Consider the following 16,312-nt stretch of genomic DNA (forward strand, 5'->3'; position numbering starts at 1 on the left):
TTACAAAGAAAAACTGGTTTATTCACAAGATCAATATCTCACACGCAATTCAAAATATGTCAAAACATAACATCAATGGAAATCCGATTACACATGTTACAGTTCAAAGACACAAACGCATTGCCTCTTTCAAAACTAAAAACTATAACAGAATGTAAAAAAGGTGTGGATCATTATTTTCTCCTCTCATACTCGCTCCAGGGCCTCCAACATGATGATGCTGTTTCCCCTGATGACCTGTGAAACATGAGAACACAGAGTTAACACTGTTTATTAAAGACAGACTTTCTCCATGCGTCACTGTCATAACCTCCACAATTAACCAGAATGCAAATGCGTTTCACCAATGCTACATGTGCACAACTGTTTAGTATATTTTGACACTTCTAGTCTAGTTTCTTCAGTTTTACTTGCATAACTACAGAGATTATGCGCTAGGCTCTCGTTGCAAATGTACAGCTGACTTCTCTGCTGATACTCATTACTGTACCTGAACACATCGTGGAGGTTCTGTGAATAACGTGCTGCTTTTACTACACCCTGTGTAGACATTATGCTAGTACAGTACACTTGTTTTTTTTCTGCCTTGCCAGAAGGATTAAATAACTCCTGTATTTATTACTTCTTTACTAAAAATAGACCCTCCAGAAAAACGCGATTCTGCGATCGCAGAATTTACCGCATAATCAGCAAAATGGCGCAGATTTTTAAAATGCCGCATATTTATCAAAAGGCCGCATAATCCCTGCATTTTTCCACACAAAGTATAAAAAAAAAAAAGTAAACTCGTCTTGACGTGACGTCATCAGCTCGCGCATCACAGAATGCAAACAACACTGTATAGAGTGAACGTGTGGAGCTCACACGATAGAGAAAACACCAAGATGAAAAAATCTAATCCATCTCATTTACCGACAAACATTTCTACTAAAGGCCGGGCAAAAAGTGGGGGGAAACTATTCTGCACCCCGTGCAACTGTGTGTTGGAGCATAAGAGAAAATCGACGGTGACGACCCACTTTGATTCATTCAAACATTCGAAAATGCTTTCTGCTGCTGCGGACAAGAAAGCCAAACAACTCACGTTCACGAGGCATCAACCTCCAAAACCCTTTCGAGGGCTACAAGAAACGAAGTGAGTAGCCTACAAGATTGAAGCTGGTCAGATAACGAATGAGTAAATGAAAACAGAATGAGGCGGAGAAGTGTGTGTGTGTGTGTGTGTGGGGGGGGTGTGTGTGTGTGATTAAAATAGCCCGCTTTTACAATAAATAAACATTGACTGTGTTTAATTGAATAGTAAAGGGGTTAAACGTTAGTGGCAGGTTGTGTGTGAGAGAGAATAAATAGGACAGCTCAATATTAAAAAAAAATGTTATTCTTTTTCCCCGCATATTTCGCAACTTTCCGCAATTTCACCGCATAAAATCACATAAAAACCCTGCATATTTAATCGCATAATCAAGAATTTAGCCCGCATAATCAAGGATTTTTCTGGAGGGTCTACAAAATACTTTAATATAAAGAGTACTTTTATGACTCTTTGCAAGAGCACATATTCATATTTGAGAAAATATGTTTATGTCGGCATTAGAAATTATATATTAATTTAAATTAATACCACCACTTTTGTAGATATTATTGGACCTTGCTACGGTCAGGTGAAAGTGCCGTAACGCAGATTTCAGTGGACATGTCAGAAAAGTTGAACTGCTATGTTTTTCCGTGTTAAGGCGAGACACTACAGGTGAATAGGGTAATTGTTTTAACTTAAATATATCAGGTAGAAATGTCTCCAGTTAATTACTTACATTAAGACAATTGTTTTTTTTATTACAAGTTTTCTAAAATAGCACATTTAAATATGCAAATGAGCCATAATCTAATTAAATATGCGCATATTTTAATACATTTCAGGAACACAAATCTGAACATTGCATAAAGCCAGGTTCAAAATTCTTATTTCATTTTGTAGTCATACTAGAATCTAAAGTTTTTACAGAAGGGATTTTGGATATCTCTTTTTATCACTCCATAAATCAGAAAATACTGTCAACAGCACTAAAATATCAATTTTCGCCATGTTTTTAGGTATAAAATGTTATATAATTCAGGCTATGAACGATATGAGGCCCGTTTTTTGTTGCGTTTCCACTAGGGGTAGTTCCGGCTAACGGGTACCGTTTCACAGTTTTTCTGGACCTCCAAAATCATGGTTCTTTGCGGGCCAACAACCGGGCTGAATATGCTAAACTAGTGACGTGAGTGGCTACAACTACAACGAACATATTTGACCGTGATTTAATTGTACACATTTCAAAATGATGCCGAAGTAACAACATACTGATACCGGTTAGTGAAAACCATGAATTAATGCTTTGACAAGTCTGCAGACAGACGGCAGGCGAAAAACCTTTTAAAATGCGTGTTTTCTGAATGGGGATCGGCTAAGCTAACGCAGTATATGCTCCGACCGTCCACACTCACAACAACGGCCTATACAGACATAAATAAACCAGTGACTGTATTCTCCATGACACAGACAGTTTGTGGTTTGTACTTGTTATAGATATGAGGAGCTGTGAGCTCTGAGGGCTAACAGCTAATGGCTGATGTTTGGTTTTGTGGTTCGCATTGAAGATGACGTCACGTCTCCGCCTACACTGCGTTACTATAGTTATTGCACCAGCTACTAAACTGTAATGGAAACGCACTGTAATGAATACAGCTTAGTTCTTACATAGGATTTGTTGACAATCAGAAAAACAAAGAACACCAAGCTGAGATACTGACCACCATGCCGATGTTGTTCTGTTGTCCACCTGGGCCCATCTCCAGAGAGTCGTCCACCACCAGGTTCATGAAGGGGTCGAACCCGCGCAGGATGCCCTGCACATGTCTGCCTCCATTCAACTTCACTGAAGGACAAAATAAATCTGATTAATATTGCATGATTTTAAGGGGGACCTTGCTCTCACGTGATGTTCTGCTGATATTCCCTGATCCAGTTCCAATACACAACACTAACCTTTCGTTTTTAATTAGGAAGCTTTAAGATGCTATAGGGTGTCAGTTTTTTTTTTACTATATATATATATATATATATATGCACACATTTTGATAAGCTCTGAGTGTATTTAACCATTGACTGTTGATTGCTTCTATTCTTGATAAACTGTTGCTCAGAAGGATTTATGTCTGTGTGCTCTTTGCTAATGCAGTCGGTTTAAATTATTTTACAGTTTGGTTCAACATGAACAAAACAGGCAAAGTAAATAATTTGTAAACTACATTCTAGATAGTATACTTTTAAACTTTATGTTGCATCTTCTGGCGACGACTGAAAACTCATTTCTTTAGACTCCACTTCGAGCGATTGAATTACTAACAAAGCACTTATATACTAATAAAGGGCTGGCTTTTCTAAAGCCAGTTGAGTAGCACTTGAAATGTTTGGCTCTATGAAACCTGATGTACTTATATGATTCTGTTTTCTTCAAGGTTGTATCTTCCTGGTCGAATGCACTTATTGTCAGTCGCTTTGGATAAAAGCGTCAGCTAAATGCAATGCAATGTAAATGCATTACATTAAAAATACTCATTTTTATTTAAACACCACAACTTTAATGATTTCATATTTTTTCTTGGCCTATTATACTTTTTAAACGATTGCTTTCCAAGGGTTAAAGGCTGTAATTTGAACGATTTAAGTAGGCTTAAATATTGGCTTTTGAGTATACTCACAGGAAAGCTTCTTGTCCATGAATCTGTAGAAAGAAAAAGATTAGAGTTATGTTAGAGAGGCTTTTAGACGATAACTACTAAGCTAGCATTCGGACCGGTTAGCTAATGTTAGCTAGCTTCCTTGGCAAACAACGTAGCAGGGTAACTTCACGGGTATCATTTTAGAGAATAAAACGTCGTCAAATTACAGTATACGTTATATATTAATTTAAACAAACCCGAATACTTACTTCTTCAACTCTGGGGGGTGTGCTTTGCTCATGTTGTCTGTATTTTCTAAAAACCGACTCAGTTGTTTGAATGTTCGTCGTTCAGTCGTTCACAATACCGCGGAAGGACAACGTGCGCTGAGCGACCGGAAGTCCCCGCCGCTACTAAATGCTAAGAGCGCCGCCGTAAGGCCGGGAGGAGACAGTCCGGCTAGTTCATTTCCTATATTTTATGAACAAAACAGTCGGAACGAAAGTCAGGTAAAGCACAAGATAAGCTTGAATAACGTTGCAAATTAAGGCATCACCTAAATGTAAAATCTTCTTGCAACATAACTTAAATACATGTTATTTAATAAACACGGTTTAATGTAATGTTGAATGTAAATGTCCCCTCTGTGGGACTAATAAAGGTATTCTCATTCTGATTAATCCCCACTTGTCAGTCAGTCATTCAGCTTTGTGTCTGCTCTAGACTGAGTGTAGTTTTTAACATTGTTAAGTGTAGAAACTAACAGACATATGCATACAATTTAAAATAAAGCGCTCAAACATGTAATGATCACTACGTTTACCATTGTTAGAAACATTTGATTGTATACACAACATTAGTATAAAGAACACAGACAAAATATTTAATGAGAATAGTTTTAATTGTTGTCTATTAAGAGCCATAACCTCATTTACTAAACACCGTGAAACGTAGAAGCTTTAAAACCTATTAAATCTTTCTCTACATTTTCACAGTATTACTTTGAAAACAGTAGCCGAAACCTCTTAGAAAATAACAAAAACAACTGATGTTGATCCTTGTTCATTCGTCAAAGCGCACTTATCAAGCATCACACACTGAAGGGCTGCCATCCATTCATATGTTTGCATAGATAATATCACCAAAGTACATTGCAGCTAAAAAGAAAGGCTGTGATGAAAGGCTTCCCATGGCAGCTATTCAACTGTACTTTATTCTGTAGATAAAGACAATAACTTACACATGTTGGAACCTCAAAACAAGATCTCGTACTTTAGGATTTCACAGCACTATATTTATATCTCTAGTGCTTCAATACGGCCAGTGACACACCAGAGTCCCCACGGTGACTAATTATTGCCAAATCTAATAAAGAAAAACAACGTAAAGACATACCTGACCTCAGATATATCTTACTTGGCTTAAGCACTCTAGATGTTTGGTGTAAAAAATAGTCTCTAGCTAACAAAATATCTGTGGCAGTGCATTGGCAATGTCCTGAGCTTACAATAACACTGGCAGCAGGAACAGTAAAATAGAGTGGAGATAGTAAACTCAAACGCACAAACTATATTAAGGAGCATACAGGTGTTTTTGCATGTTTTCCCCCGATCTTTCAGTATGACCACTTGCTAGACAGGTTATTCATTACAGTAGACTTGTTGGTTTAGAGTGTGTTCATTACATTTCAAAGCTGAAATTATTAATATTTGTGCTCAATGTGTTAATGACAAATATTTTTAGCAATGCCAACTTTTACTTATGTTGTGATTGGTTTCACAAATGATATTGCTAATGCAGATTAAAATCGGAGATTTTTGAAGGTCCCATAATCACTTAAGCAAACTAGTGATCCATTTTTAAATGCATTTTATGCTGGGAAAAAGTAAATTACCAAACTGAATTATCATCTTCTTCAAATTGATTTACATACAAATTAAACATTTGATGTAGCAATCATTAGTATATGTGATTGAAAGGCCAAGAAACATGCAAAAAGTATTGATATGGTCCTTTAACAATGTATTCTCTTGAAGCGTTGATATGTTGGTATGGATGACGTTAAACCAACAGCGTGGGTATAAAACAAGATGTTATGAATGCTTAATCGATGAACAGGTGAATCAACAAGAAATTCAACAAGATTTCATCACTGTCTCTCTCAAACCCTTCAAGGCAAAAGTGGATCTCTGCTAACATTCACAGTGGATGTCAGGCTTTGCTGTGATGTGTGCAGCCCTCAGTGATGCTGTCCTCCTCCACCCTGACTCGCAGGTGCTCCTGACAGTGTTCTAGGAAAGAGTCCAGTGCAGAGAAGCCCTGCTGGCACGGCACACAGTGGTACAGCCTCTGCCGCTTTGAGCCCGGCCATTTGCACGTATCCATCTCGTGTGTGCAGACACTGCACTGCCTCCTCTTCAGGGCGGACTGGTGCAGCTCCACATGCTCCTTCAGCTGCGACTGCAGAGAGAAAACCTCTGCACAGGAGGGGCATGGAAATTCGCTCTCCAGTTCCTCCTCCTCCTCGGCTTTAGGCACTTCTGAGCAACTCCCTGGATTAGTAACCTTTTCCTCTGTCCTGGGCATTTTCCTGGGCCTCCCTCGACCAGCTTTAACAATCTTGTGTTCCGTTGTGCTGCTTTTTACTTTATTTGATCCATTATCTGATAATTCTTTGGTGGTACATTCTACAGGCTGGCTTGTGGGGAAGCTTGAGGCTGTGTGCTGTTTGTAATGTGCCCTAAGTGACAAATGATGGACGAAGACTTTTCCACAGACCTGACATGGATACGCTCCTCCTCTCCTGCGCTTTCTAATGATCGGCTTTGGTTCACTCAAAATGATTTTCTCCCTGCTGTGTTTCTCTTTTCTGTGCACGTACAGCTTAGAGGTGCTAGTGAAAACCATGTCACAAGAGCGACAGTTCAGAAGGTTCCTACTGGATTTTGGCCTTTTAATTAAATCTCCATTCACCTTGTCATTCCTTCCTTTCCTCACTTCTCCACAAGCAGCTTTGGTCTTTTGTCCCCGAGGAGGCTTCAACAGCTTCTCTGCATGGTTAGTCTGTTTATGGCGCTGCAGTCCAGCCTCTGTGTGGAACATTTTCGAACAGAATTGACAACCATTAACCGCTCTGCTGACAGGCCAACGGGTGTCTGAAGAGTCAGAGCGGGCAGAGTCTTCCTCAGAAACTGGTGGGGAATCCTCTGGAAGGCTACTTGCATCAACAACGTCTGAAGGGGAAGGTGGTTCATTACAACCAGCTTGCTGATGGTGCAGCAGAGCCTGCTTCTGATTAAAGCCCCTCCCACACGGGGCACATGCGTAAGGGCTACCATCCAGCATGTGAGTCTGGCGGTGAGGCGAGTTATCCTGCGGCCTGCCAGGATCTGAGCTGAGGGTCCTACATGTAGGGCACGGAGCGCCCAGCTGTGACTCTCCATGACAAACCTCACATGGGGAAGCATCATGATTGCACTTATGTAGCTGCAAGGACGACTTTAGGGAGAACTCCTGCCCACAGGACGGACAACGGTGAGGCTTTGGTAATGCATGTTTTAGTTCCTGGTGTTGCAACAGTTCTGTCCCATAAAGGAAGCCCTCACCACATTCTGGACAGACATAAGGGGAAAGTTGGGATGGTGGCGGTCTCTTGTTTTGCGTGTGCTGTTTTGTGTCAGCCCGTGCAATAAAGCTGGCAAGCCTGGAGAGAGTGTCTGCTGCCGCCTCCGAGCGGCTGAACGACTCCGGCGCCCGGGTGGAGCTCCAGCTGACCCCATCCATCCTCCACCAAGCTCCTTTCTGCTTTAGGGGAGATAGAAGGAGATACCTTATTACTTTCTTACACTAACTTATATACTTTTTGTATTTGATTTTATCTTTAATTGTATTATCCTTGTGTGCATCTGTACTGTCCTGCGTTTCACTCTCACTCTATTGCTGCTTAAACTGCTGAATTTCCCCACGAGGATTAATATAGGGCCATCTTATCTTGTCTTATTCATCCAAAATTGGGAAATGATTTTGTCAAGCAATAAACAGGAGTTAAAAATATCTAAAATACGTAATAAGATACAAAATATAATACAAATGAACCATAACAGCAAATATATACAAACTCACAGTAGAAAGACATTTATCACTAGAGTATTTTAATAATACACAACGGAAAGAATACTGAATCAATTAGAATACTCAGCACAATTTCATCATGAAACAGAAATATACAGCAATATACTAACTTTGGATTATATATATCTATATATTACAATTGTGAGAAGTAGTTGAAGTCGTCAGAACCTCAGAAATCAGAACAATACAAGAGCCCTAAGAAAAGGCTAAAGCATGCAGCATTAAAAAGAAATAAATTGAAGCTGCTCTTGCCTGACAGTGAAGTGAGACAGCTAACGTGTGTGAAGTTTTGTAGGAAAGGGGAAGCTACTAGCTTGTTCCTTTTCCTTGCTTATGTTATCAACAATGTTTAGCTAGGTTTCATTTGGCAGCAATAACGAACACGAGTTGAATAATAGCCTAATAGCTAAGGGCCATAAACCATAGTGAGAATTCAATATTACCGTTGCAGGAATGTACTATGGGTGCAGCTCAACTACAGCCTAGCTTCGTGTTTGCTAACGTTAGCCCTTTGCTAATTGCACAAACGTGTAAGAAATGCAGCTTATGGTACTTAAAATATCTTACCTTGGCCCTCAGACAGGTGCAACTCGAAGGGTATTTTCACAACGGGCTGGATTCAGACGTTTTGTCTCGGTAACATATGCTTTCGTTACCAAAAATAACACCGACATGGCTGCAGAAGTGAAACCGAAGTTTATGGGCAGCATTACAACTCTGAGCCGTCAGCGTCACTTCCGGCCCACGCGCCACCTGCCCACTTCAAACCTGCTTCAAACAGGCTTGCAATTATGAACCAAACGCATGTATCTGTATTGATGTGAGTCAGAGCTGGAGTGTAATGAAGTATATTCACTCATACTATTCCTAATCCTAAATACAATTTTGAAATAGCCTACTTCTGCTTTACTTGAGTATTCCCATTGTATGCTACTTTATATCTACTCCACTACATTTTGAAAGCCAATATTGTATGTTTTACTCCACTACATTATTTGACAGCTTTAGTTAGTTACGTTTTGGATCTAGATCATTATCTAATACAAATAAACCAATAAACCAACATATTGATATATTAATATATATAGCCTATTAAGATATTACGATATCCAGAAGCAGTATACAAAGTCATTTGGGGTCTGCTACTGTAATATATTGTGAAACTTATCTAGAACATTTTATATTGAGCATTCTTGTGGTTAATGTCCTTTGTACTGTAGATATGTATAGACTTGCTGCTGTTTTTGTTGTTATTTTTGTTCATTTAATTTATTATGTTATACTTTCTTCCAGCTTTAAAGATTTAAAGATTTTAATGTCTGTACACTTAGCTGCTGCAATAAAAATTATTTCACAAATGGGATTAATAAAGTACCTATCCATCTATCTATTTAAATTAGCTCTACACTTAAAATGTGTTATAAACGCATAAATGCATAAATAATCACAATTTATAATTAAATATGATTCTGAAATGGGTCTTCAGGCATAATGGGTACTTTTACTTTTGGCACTTGAGTATATTTTGATGCCAATACTTTTGTACTTTTACTTCTTGTAACAGAGTAGATTTTACATTATATGTATTGCTACCCCTACTTAAGTAAGAATTGAAGTACTTTTACCACCACTGTGTTAGAATAAATATTGTGTAAAACCTAAAAAATCCTAACAAATGTTTAATATGATATATATGACATTCAATCAATCGCAGACTTACCAGCCACTTTATTAGGTACACTTTTTCAGGTTTCCACGTGTTGAGTGTTCAGAGATGGTCTTCTGCACCTTGGCTGTAACCAGTGGTTATTTGACTTACTGTTGCCTCTTATCATCTTGAACCAGTCCATTCTCCTCTGATCTCTGGCATCAAGAAGGCATTTTCTCCCAGAGAACTGCCGCTCATTGCATATTTCCCTTTCTCGGACCATTCTCTGTGAACCCTAGAGATGGTTGTGCGTGAAAACCCCAGCAGTCAGTTAATCAGCAGTTTCTGAAGTACTCAGACCTCCAGCCTGTCTGGCACCAACAACCATGCCACGTTCAAACTCTCTTAAATCTCCTTTCTTCCCCGTTCGTCATGCTCTGTCTGAACTTCACCAGCCCATCTGGACCGTGTCTACATGCCTAAATGCATTGAGTTGCCGCCATGTGATTGGCCGATTAGATATCTGCGTTAAGGAGCAGTTGACAGGCGTACCTAATAAAGTTCAGTGTATATTTGTATGGTACATTTTTTTACATAAACAGATGCAAAATAACAGGACGTTTTTATGTAACTTAAAATAACATAACATTTAAAGAATATAATAAAATTCAAAACTACAGACAATAAAAGAGTAAGACTTAAATAAATAAAACTGTAAACATGTATGCCACTTCTTTTTTTAGGTTATTAAGTTAACGCTCATTCTTCTATGAAAAATAATGTTGACTACATGTTTTTTTCAATAAGAAATATTGAAAGGAATACTTTGACAATGTATATTGAGTAAGTAACATGTTGCTACCAAAACTATAGTGTCTGTTTTTGGCAGGCCTTAAAAACCCTTTATTATATGATAATAGTAATGGATTCTGATCAAGACAAACCCCCCCACCACCACAAACACTTGCCAAAAATGAAAGAATAACAACTGTTTAGTATAAAGAAAATATTAATATATATATTAATATGTGTGCTGTCATTATTCAATATTGACTTTTGATTGTAATGCTGAATCACTCAGAAACAGATTTGATTGGCCAAAGACAGCATGAACGCCTTGGAAAGATATCAGTTGTTTTTTATTTTTCAGCCTTTAGAGTCAACATCATATTTTGAGGACATTATGACCTTTAGATGGAGTGAACAATCAGTTGGCGCACCTGAATGAAAAAACAAAACAACTTTAAGGCTAAAGGCATACATTCAACAACATCACTTAAAATACATTAAAAGTTGGGGAAAAGAAGGTGGATGAACACAAGATTATAGCAGGCTAAACACAAAGCTAAAGCTAAACACAAAACTGTCAATGAATAAACCATAAGTAAGTATATGACTGTTAGAATGTTCCAAAATGAAAATGATCTATTTCACAGACTCAAATTAAGTACCATAGCATCTTCAGAATATATAGTGCCACCAAATCACTATTGAATATGAATTAGGACTCATTAAACAGTGTCGACACTGTCTGTAAAATAAAAAGTCAAAATGGCAAAAGACAATTTAAAAAAGAACATCTCTTGTAGATTAGGAAATCAACTGATCAAAAGGCTAATGATTGTCATATCTTTCAGACATACATTGTGGTATAATTATCACTGGTAATGAAGGTAGATGAGTAGTAACACATATATTCAACCCTCAATGGTCACAGATACAACCTAACCTGAACCATAAACAAATATAAAATACAAACATTAATGATAACACAGCAATTATCCATGTCACATTTTAAAAGACAGAAGAGCATAACAAATGCATCAAAATTATGTGAGCTGCACTGTGTCCACAGGACTGTCTCAAGTATAACTCTGGAGATATTTAAAAAAAGAGGAAATGCCTTTTCAATACTGAAGGACATTTAGTCACAACCTAAAAAAACAAATATTAAAATGATCCTATACTGAGGAAGATGTTTAACTACCTGCATCTTTACGGTGACCACAGGTATCCAGTTAGATAGTTCACAGATTATCATACAATCATTTACTCTGAATGTTACGCAAAAGGAAATGATTAAAGATTCAAACAGACCAGTTGTTGCTGATCTCATGTTTTGCCATTGTTACCATGTGCCACAATCTCTAACTAATTTAACCGTCAACATATAATAACATTTAGATTTATCTAAGACAGGGACAAAATCAAATAAGACTTAGATAAGATTCCAGGGTAGCAGTTTAAACAAGGAATTTCAAAGCTACATTAACCTCCTCTCTTCTGACTGAGGCTTAGGTACTAAATGTGTTCCTCCACCTTTAACCCAGAACTCAAGCTAAATAGACACAGTACCTACAATGTGCTACTCTTAGGTCTAATGCCTAAAGCAATTTTAAATATAAGTACTGGCTAACAATGAGCCGAGTCATTGAATAAAAGTATAATATAGAATATTTTATAAATTGATTGTACAGTGCAAATTTGAAAACCCTGAACCAAAATATAAGTCTAATCATAAATTAGCACTCTTATCTGAAAGGGGGGGCGGGGGTCCTTCTTATTATTAATAGCTTAACAGTGTAAGACTAAATACATTTGAACAAAGAAAAATAAATTATTGTAGTTGCCTGGTTTACATCTAAGATTATTTCCCTTGTAAAAAAACTACCAAAACATATCTTCAAAAAACAGAATCTGTAGATGACATCTTTCACTAAAAGGATAATCTCACAGACGTCCTCCCTTTATATTACAGTGTTATTCATGTTGCATGACCACAGACTGTACAAGTAAAGCAAGGTGGGGTGGGTGTGGTTATCCATTCTGTAACAGTCCATCGATACAGTGCAGTGACTGCAAATATTCTCATAGTCACCGAGCTTGAAGTGTGTCAGTCACTGGAGTTCAAGTTCTGTGTGTCCCAGGTTCCTCAGAGACACAGCTGCTCTGGAGGGTCTATCAGACTTGGGCCTATCTCTTGTAGTGGCTCGGTGCGTCTGCAAACATGTACTTCAGTCTATAAGCTTCAGCCAGCAGGAGGCCGACTTCCTCGTTACCCCAATGGATTGTGGGAAGGTTCTGCAGTAGCATAAGAAGGCCCTGAGGAACAACAGAAATCACACTTACTGGTTTGGAAGGCAGGGGTTAATACAAAATAAATATAGCATTTCAAATACATTACATTACATTACATGTTACTTGTTAGACGCTTTTATCCAAAGCAACTTACATACTCAATACTGTGGACAATCCCCACAGGACCAATTTGGGGTGAAGTGTCTTGCCCAGGGACACAACGACATGCTGACTGCAGTGGGGTTTGAACCTGTGACCCACTGATCCCAACACCAAGGCTCTATCCACTGCACCATACGCCTCCCTATACATTTCGGGGGTACTATAAAATAGTAACTGCTCAGTGGTCCTCAGGTATGGAATGAGACAAAACTATTAAAATGTCTTTATCTTGCACTTAAAGCACTTACAGTAAAGCAAATATGTCAGAGATTGAATATGCTGAATGGCTGTGGACTTCTACACAAATGTACTTTCCTCTGAAATCCATATATATTTACCATAATGTGTCTGTGTTTATTATCTTACCTGTTTTTAACAAATGTTTAGACTGATAAAATAAATACTTCAGCCCATTAAGTAGTCAGGGTTATGGGTAGCTCTTAGGGTTTTTGGTTAGGGCAGGGTATGTATGTGGTATGGGGGTTGAAATGTATCTGTATAATACATTTCTGAACAAAATCTAGAGACCGGGGGAAAAATGACAATAATACTCATTTCGCACTGGTGGATCGTAACCAGGTTGTTGGTAGAGCTTCAAAATGCAAAAAGAAGAAACAGGAGCAAGAGACCAATAATAGAGAGTAGGCAATTTATTATTTTGAACAGGCTGATCATCAGCTGATCAAAAGTTTAAGACCATATCCTTGAAGTGTCAAAATCTGCGCAAAAATCATGACCTCCAGATGGCAAAGGCAGAAGGCTCTGTCTTTGAACGTGGCAGGTTGTTGAGCTACACAAGCAAGCTGCCGAGGCTGGATGCAGTAAGACGTTCATTTTAAATTTCTTAAAAGATACTGAGAGTTTTGGTGGTAGACTCTCTGCGAGAGAAGGGCTTAAAGAACAAAAACGTCTAAGAAAGTTGAACTCTCAGAAAACATTTAACCCGGATGGTCTTGATGGCTTCCAACGTTCCTGTCATGACAAGGAGCTCCCACTGGAGAGGTTTTCTACGGCACAGTGGAGGAGGCTCCATCATGATCTGGGGGGCTTCTTCCTTCAAGGCACAATGGAGCTTCAGGTTATGCTTTATATGGCTCTGTGGAGATGTTGCAGCGGGCATCCCTCTTGACTGAGGGCCCTCGTCTGTGCGGTGATGACTGGGTCTTTCAACAGGACAACGCCTGCCTGACGAAGGACTTCTTCCAGGAGAATAACGTCGCTCATTTGGACCATCCAGCCTGTTCCCCTGGTCTAAATCCCATTCAGAATGTTTGGGGATGGATGGCAGGGGAAGTTTACAAAAATGGAAGTCAGTTCCAGACCGTGGATGCCTTTTGTGAAGCCATCCTCACCTCATGGAGCAACGTTCCCACCAGCCTCCTGGAAACGCTCAAGCATGCCTAAACACATCTTGATGTTATCAACAACAACGGGGGGGCTACTCACTACTGAGTTTATTTTTGACACTTCTGTTTGTTGTTTTTTTGGACTATGGTCTTTGATGGGGGGATATTTTCCTAGGCCCACACCTTTGACACAGTTTATCAGTTTGTACTGCCCTCACTGAGCACCTGTAGCCTTGGCTGCTGTGCTCTCAGTGTTCTGTCTCCCTGTTCCTGCCTGTTGGGGTCAGCTGATAGAGATGTTTTAGTGCTCCTCCTGTTTTATCCTGTTATGCACAATGTTGATTATTCTCTCAGAACCAGCTAAATACTTGGGTCGGGGTTAGAGATCTTTAGAATTGGTCTGGCAACCTCTGTGACACCTCGTGGCACAGCACATGTCTTGTGAATTCTCCGGCCGAAGCTCCAAATAAACCATCAGTGTTTGCCATCAAAGTTCCAGCTCTCCCCGTGTCTCTCTGAGTCCTGTCTCCATTGCTTCAGAAGTTTCCATCACAGCCTATTTAAATGCAGTTTTCAATAGATTGCCGAGTCTCTATTTTTGATCTCTTGCTCCTGTCTCTTAATAAACCTGTCTATACAGTATTGTAAGTCTTGCTACCATCTGCTGCTTCATCAATCAATATTTATTGATGACTTTCTGACCTAAGTGTGGAGGACTAAACTGATCTGTACCTGAAAGTCCACCATGGAGAGGATTTCTTTGCGCCACTCGATGAGGAAGGCAGAACAGACGTACAGGTGGAAGTGTGTGAACCCCTCTGTTTCAGCCTGTGGGAAAAGAGAAAAGACATGAACAGGGAGAACCAAGTCTGTCCAGCACTAGGAGGATTACTTCTAGAAAGATTACTTCCTACTGTGAGGGTTTGCTCGTAGTATACACTCTACCTGGTAGGTGTCCCAGAGACGAATAGTACAACGAAGCGGCAGCTCCCTCATCAGCAGATTGTTCATCCAACGGAAAGCAAACTGCAGATACTCCACCTCGTACCTCTTGAAATGATTGTGAATGTCCTCTGGAGACAGACACACACAAATACATATGGGTTTCTGGTTAATAGGTCTTATCTGGGATCAGCTGGTTAGTCTTATATCACGTTCTACATGTATGAGCTCATAGTAAATGCCCCAAAGAGGAATGAGCAACAGAGCGAAGACCATGTGACCTAAAGCCTAATGTGACACTCTCGGACTCACCATCTATCCTGCTGACCAGCTCCTCTAAAGCTTTCACTTTGTTCTGGATTCCAGGCTGAGCAAAGGTGTAGTTGTCCTGAAAGGAAAGCCCTTTCAGTCAACTGGATCACAGTTTTGAACTAAATGTTTATGAGGTGTATGTGTGTGAACAGACCTGTATTCCATCCAGCAGCTTGCTCATGCACCAGAAGCTGTCAGCTTCGATGTTTCTCTGGGTGTCCAGAGGCAGCGCAGCCACCTCAGAGTTCTCCACGTCTTCTGTTGGAACAACAAACAGCAAAGTGAGAGGGAAAGGGCCTGCCTCACACATATGACAATTGGGCTAGAAGACTGATATACCTGCACTTTGTAAACAATGAGAACAATATTCAGGGACAGCCAAAGTCAAATTCAATTTTATTGTCAATTTCTCTGTGTGTGATACAAACAGAGAGATTAAAATGCTGTATTTAAATAAAAAAAATGAAGGCACAACAATCCATTTATAAAAATAACAGTCTACACACAAATATGGACAGGACACAGGTCTAGTATAGTAAACTAGACTTCTAAACAAATGAATATATGACAACAGTACAATGATATATGGAGCGTGCAGCTTCTCTGCTGTTTTTTTTTAGGGAATACGGTTCACTGTCCGCAGCTCTCCTATCTGACCCTGTCAATATGGCATCTCTTGTGTAATGTATCTCTTGTGTAATGTATTGTATATGTAATGTCCTGTGTATGTTACCATCTGTATAAGGAAGTCATCCTTGCATCCCCCCCCCCCCCGTTATGTTTTGTTTAGTTGTTTTTTCTGTTATCTGGAGCAATGTCTGTTTATTTTATAACTGAAAAAAAAATATATATATATATATATATATATATATATATATATATATATATATATATATATATATATATATATATATTTAAAAAAAAAACATTACAATGACATACAGGTAGTGGAGCACTGATGTAGTGCTCCATAGCAGCAAACAACTAC

The 16,312-nt window shown here is 39.0% G+C and overlaps 3 protein-coding genes across 4 annotated transcripts; all 3 read right to left on the minus strand.

Moving 5' to 3' along the window:
• On the minus strand, positions 1-4,122 carry snrpg (small nuclear ribonucleoprotein polypeptide G). Its single transcript, XM_079676082.1, has 4 exons — positions 3,975-4,122; positions 3,745-3,767; positions 2,794-2,918; positions 1-237 (listed from the first exon to the last, which is right to left on the minus strand). Exons 1-4 carry the CDS (start codon positions 4,004-4,006, stop codon positions 187-189), a joined length of 231 nt encoding a protein of 76 aa, XP_079532208.1. The 5' UTR covers positions 4,007-4,122; the 3' UTR covers positions 1-186.
• A 465-nt stretch (positions 4,123-4,587) lies between these two features.
• On the minus strand, positions 4,588-8,598 carry LOC307036073 (uncharacterized protein). Of its 2 annotated transcripts, none has more exons than XM_079676080.1 (2): positions 8,404-8,598; positions 4,588-7,506 (listed from the first exon to the last, which is right to left on the minus strand). In XM_079676080.1, the coding sequence occupies exon 2, from the start codon at positions 7,486-7,488 to the stop codon at positions 5,917-5,919; it is 1,572 nt and encodes a 523-aa protein (XP_079532206.1). In that variant the 5' UTR covers positions 7,489-7,506; positions 8,404-8,598; the 3' UTR covers positions 4,588-5,916. The 2 variants fall into 2 exon arrangements, with proteins under 2 accessions (XP_079532206.1, XP_079532207.1); XM_079676081.1 differs by having other exon boundaries at positions 4,588-7,509.
• Positions 8,599-10,605: 2,007 nt separating this feature from the next.
• Positions 10,606-16,074, minus strand: LOC307037383 (TBC1 domain family member 22B-like). Its single transcript, XM_079678214.1, has 5 exons — positions 15,479-16,074; positions 15,325-15,400; positions 15,016-15,143; positions 14,803-14,898; positions 10,606-12,586 (listed from the first exon to the last, which is right to left on the minus strand). The coding sequence occupies exons 1-5, from the start codon at positions 15,632-15,634 to the stop codon at positions 12,458-12,460; spliced, it is 585 nt and encodes a 194-aa protein (XP_079534340.1). The 5' UTR covers positions 15,635-16,074; the 3' UTR covers positions 10,606-12,457.
• Positions 16,075-16,312: the final 238 nt, after the last annotated feature.

This window comes from Notothenia rossii (assembly GCF_949606895.1).
Source record: "Notothenia rossii genome assembly, chromosome: 4".
NCBI classification, from domain to species: domain Eukaryota; kingdom Metazoa; phylum Chordata; class Actinopteri; order Perciformes; family Nototheniidae; genus Notothenia; species Notothenia rossii.